The sequence below is a fragment of the Oncorhynchus tshawytscha genome, unplaced genomic scaffold (genome assembly GCF_018296145.1).
Source record: "Oncorhynchus tshawytscha isolate Ot180627B unplaced genomic scaffold, Otsh_v2.0 Un_contig_7265_pilon_pilon, whole genome shotgun sequence".
NCBI classification, from domain to species: domain Eukaryota; kingdom Metazoa; phylum Chordata; class Actinopteri; order Salmoniformes; family Salmonidae; genus Oncorhynchus; species Oncorhynchus tshawytscha.
Window position 1 is genome coordinate 55,566 of NW_024609713.1, and position 4,791 is coordinate 60,356.

Sequence of the window (4,791 nt, forward strand, 5' to 3'; positions counted from 1 at the left end):
TGTCTTTCTGCCCCTGAACAGGCAGTTAACCCACTGTTCCTAGGCTGTCATTGAAAATAAGAATTTGTTCATAACTGACTTGCCTAGTTAAATAAAGGTTTTAAAAAAACTTGAGGGCTGGCTAGCTAGTTATCTACCCTAGTTATCTAAAACAGATTACCATCAATTTGTGAGGGCCAGTTATCTACCCACCACCTTTAAAACAGATTACCACCAACTTGTGAGGGCCAGTTATCTACCCAGCACCTTTAAGACAGATTACCATCAACTTGTGAGGGCCAGTTATCTACCCAGCACCTTTAAGACAGATTACCATCAACTTGTGAGGGCTAGTTATCTACCCAGCACCTTTAAGACAGATTACCATCAACTTGTGAGGGCCAGTTATCTACCCAGCACCTTTAAGACAGATTACCATCAACTTGTGAGGGCTAGTTATCTACCCAGCACCTTTAAAACAGATTACCATCAACTTGTGAGGGCCAGTTTATAATTGCGTGCTATAAAATCCCCTGATAATGTAAATCACACACGACCATATTCACATGCATGGAACCTTATTGAAAATCTGAGCATGGCAAGCATCCCTGTGTGTCACTGATAGGAAGCAGACTGTGATATGGATCGGGGTGGGCATTACAGTCTATTGGATCAATAACTTTGGATGTGGGAGCCTGACTGCATTGAGCTGGAGCTACCACTCTTTAAGAGCCAGGGTTATTACAATGCATCCATTGACTAACCAGGTCTGCAGGGCCTAATGAACAAATGACAGAGCAGGATAAGAGTGGCAGCAGAGAAAAGACAGAGTGCCGTCTATAATTAAAACGCTCTTTAATGCATTGTACAACAATTAACTGGTATCAATCTGAATCAGTGCAATAATGCTTGGCTCATTCACAGAGGCAAGGAGATTATAAAAAAATATATATATATGTCTACGCTTTAATAATGTGTAATTAGATAAAATACACTTTTATTGATTTGGCAGTCCTATGAATCAAGAGCAATTTTACAGGAGTCTCGCTCCCTTCAATTTAGTGCCGTGTGGAATGACTGCCTCAACCATAGAGCTAGAATTATGCGATCTCTGTGGGCAGATAAATTGGACATGCAATGCACATAATGTCAAGTGGTACGTGTTACTATGTCGGCATCATCTTTAGCACCTTCAGTGTTGTAGCACAGATGGAAACATTAGGAACTCACTATAGATTTCATTAGTTTTGCCCCCCTATAGGCTATAGTAACATATGGGATATAATCTTTATCATTTTTATGCAAACATGAAACTCTTTTAATCAACTGAATCTGAAATGTGTCATGATATGGACAGTTATGTTTTAAATTACATGTTTGAAATGAAATGGTACATAGGTTTGTGATATAGATTTATTTACATTTAGCATTGCAATGCTGACAGAAATACAATATTACACATTGCCCCACATTACAAAACCACTTCCAATTCTTGTGTACATGTGGTCCTCAGTTGGGTACGATGCTATTTATAAACAGGTAGAACAGTCTCGTCGAACCATCCCTTTCAGTTGCCAGAGGCAACTCCAAATCATCAAAGTACTACATTCTTTTTCTCCCCAGTGTCAAATATACACTATTGTGGACAACGAAGGATTACAACTATGTTCAGTCCTTCAGCAGTTTATCTTATATGTTTCAGGTCTAGTTTGTAAGTTTGTTTAAACAAAGTTGTAAAACAAGTTTGTAAAACAACTTCCAATTGATTTGGAACAGGATCTGTTTCTAGGCAAGTTCCTTTTGTGAAATTGTTTGGTGCTTGAAAGAGGAAATGTGAATTTATTATGAGGACACCAGTCCTTCTGCGAGACCAGCTGCCTGCCACATGAAATCCCAAATCTGGCAACTTCCTGGCTGTGGCAATGTGAGGCAAATCACGTCTGTCTCAATCAAGAATGTACTTTCCAAAACCCACTGGCACTGTTTAAAGAAACAAACAGTTTTTGTAAAAACTAATAATACGAAATATATGTATATCTTAGAGATTTTCCTTTCCCACAGTATAACCTTTGTTCTGCAGCATTTATGAATAATGTTCAGTATTAATGTTCATCACAGGTTGAATCAGGGTCTCTCTGTGGGGTCTTCAAGGATAATAGTGGTCCTGGTGATGGTTTTTTAAAATCTGGTTATTACATTATAATACAAGCAGATAGCATCTAGCTAGGTACTGTACATCCTGTACAGGTATGTTACAAATGTCTGGTTTGGGTTTAGATAGAATCAGAGTGATCTGAGAGAGTACTAGGGGTCTTAGTGGTGGTCCTCTGATGACTCACAGTCCTGCATACAGACTCCTGCATTCTCCTCAGGCAGGGCAGGTAATGGCCTGCAGCCGCCCTGAAGTCACTCCTCAGGAACGTATAAAGTATAGGGTCCAGCACACTGTTGAGGCTCAGCAAACCCCTGCCCAGCTGGTAGGGCACAAACACTGCCTTCTCCCACTCACAGGCGTCACCGTGGAGAAGCAATCCAATGTACTTCACGCATCCTGTGATGTGGTAGGGGCCGAGGACCAGGATGAAGATGACCATCAGCAGAATGAGAAGCCCCCTGATGCGGTGCTTCTCTTCCATTCCCAAGGTACCAATGGCCGACAAAGACCTCAGGGTCTTCCGGTGGAGGATCACGATGAAGGCGAGAGGGATGATGAAGGACAGGGATAAGGTGATTAATCGGTAGATGATGAACCCCTCCTTGGAAGGGTAGCCCTCAATACACAGGGTGTGATTGTCGTTGGGTTGCATTTTACGCAAGATGATGGATGGAGGCACGGCTACCACGACCCATATGCTAAGGGCTATCCATCGTGCAAACTTCAGCTTTCTCAATGCTTGGAATCTCAGAGGCTTGGCGATGGCCAAGTAGCGCTCCAAAGCGATGATGCACATGAAGGCAATGCCGGTGTAAATGCTGACGTAGAAACTGACCCCCAATAACTGGCAGGAAGTGGACCCGAATCGCCAGCTGTGACCCCTGCGATAGTAGTCAATCCATAGAGGTACAGTGAACAGTTGGAGGAGATCCGAAAGGAGCAGGTTGATCACATACACCGGTAAGACGTTTTCAGACTTGATCAGACGATAGAGCCCGAATAGGGCCATCAGATTGAGGGGAGTGCCAATGATGAAGAAGATACTGTAGATTACAGGAAGGTAGATGGCATCTTGGCTGAGGTCCACTCCACAATTGTTGGCTTCATTCAGGTTACTATTACCAGAGCTGGGGGTGGGAGTCATGTCCATGATGTCCTTAAGAATCAAGAGGATATGTTAAGTTGATATGATATAGATTGTATAGTAAGTATTTACCCCATTACACATTCTGAGCCTGTAAATTGATGCTGTCACTATTTAAATTATATTTTTGTAATCAACACCTTCAACTTGACACTAAGAGGGTATAACGTATCATTAAAACTAGAGGGAATAAAGTATCATTAAAACAAGAGGGTATAAAGTATCATTAAAACTAGAGGGTATAAAGTATCATTAAAACTAGAGGGTATAAAGTATCATTAAAACTAGAGGGTATAAAGTATCATTAAAACTAGAGGGAATAAAGTATCATTAAAACTAGAGGGTATAAAGAGTCATTAAAACTAGAGGGTATAAAGTATCATTAAAACTAGAGGGAATAAAGTATCATTAAACCCAGAGGGTATAAAGTATCATTAAATCTAGTCGTTATAAAGTATAATTAAAACTAGTGGGTATCAAGTATCATTAAATCTAGTCGTTATAAAGTATAATTAAGACTAGTGGGTATCAGGTATCATTAAAACGAGTGGGTATAACCTACCATTAAAAGGGTGTGAAGTATCATTAAAATGAGAGGGAAAAAAACATATAGATGACCACTAAATTACCATTAATTTCAAAACACTGATGTGAATTCTCTCCCTGACTTTGTCTTCTTATGTTATCAAAATATTAATATGACAGAACTAATCAAAACATACCTGAAATCCTGTATTAGCTGCACTTTTCCAACAATATCAGAACGTCTTATTGGGAAACCTCATTAGAGAGAGTGTGAGTTGAATAGTCAGTACCAAACGATATGCCAACAGTGTGTCTTTGTACAGGATGTGAAGTAATGCCATGGAGATATTTATTTTGATGGTGGTGAAACAGAAGTCATGAAATCATAAAATGAATCATGTTACATTAACCACAGCAGGAAGTTGAGAAGCTAAAATGTGCCAGTCACTGTGTTGTTAATTACTGGTCAACAGAGAAGGAGAAACTATATAAAATGTGTAAACCAGATCTGCCTCTGTAAATCACTGTCACTGAATAACACATGTAATAATATGCCATGCCTGTTTTTCTAATACCTTTTGTGTATAATATGATCATTCCGACTGACTCAGATTTGTTTTAACGGGTCAACTGACTCCATTTTCTGTACAGATGTAGGATCTTAATTTGAGCCAGTTTGCTACAGCAGGAAAATAATCCAGCAGAAACAGGAAATGTGAATTATTATGTGAATTATAATTAATGGACATTTTTGTCAGGGTTGATACATTTTTCTTAAGGGAAAATCAATAGTAAAATTTCTAAATTGAAATTGCAAACTTCAGAAGTCTTTTTATTAAACCTCAAATACACTACAAGTTCTCCTCCAACAGGCTGATCAGATTTAGATCCTATACCTGTATGTATACACCTGTTATCAAACTGTCAGTAAAAATGATACTCAATAGCACCAAGTCCTTACTGAGCTACAGTACCATTCTATGGATCA

General features: G+C 39.3%; 1 protein-coding gene across 1 annotated transcript; it reads right to left on the reverse strand.

Annotated features, from left to right (window-relative positions):
- Positions 1–1,378: 1,378 nt before the first annotated feature.
- Positions 1,379–4,139, reverse strand: zgc:171579 (uncharacterized protein LOC557116 homolog). Its single transcript, XM_024408285.2, has 2 exons — positions 4,001–4,139; positions 1,379–3,290 (listed from the first exon to the last, which is right to left on the reverse strand). Exon 2 carries the CDS (start codon positions 3,282–3,284, stop codon positions 2,253–2,255), a length of 1,032 nt encoding a protein of 343 aa, XP_024264053.1. The 5' UTR covers positions 3,285–3,290; positions 4,001–4,139; the 3' UTR covers positions 1,379–2,252.
- Positions 4,140–4,791: the final 652 nt, after the last annotated feature.

Coding starts and splice junctions, on each gene's coding strand:
- zgc:171579 (XM_024408285.2), bottom strand. CDS start 3,284: ATGGACATGACTCCCACCCCCAGCTCTGGTAATAGTAACCTGAATGAA.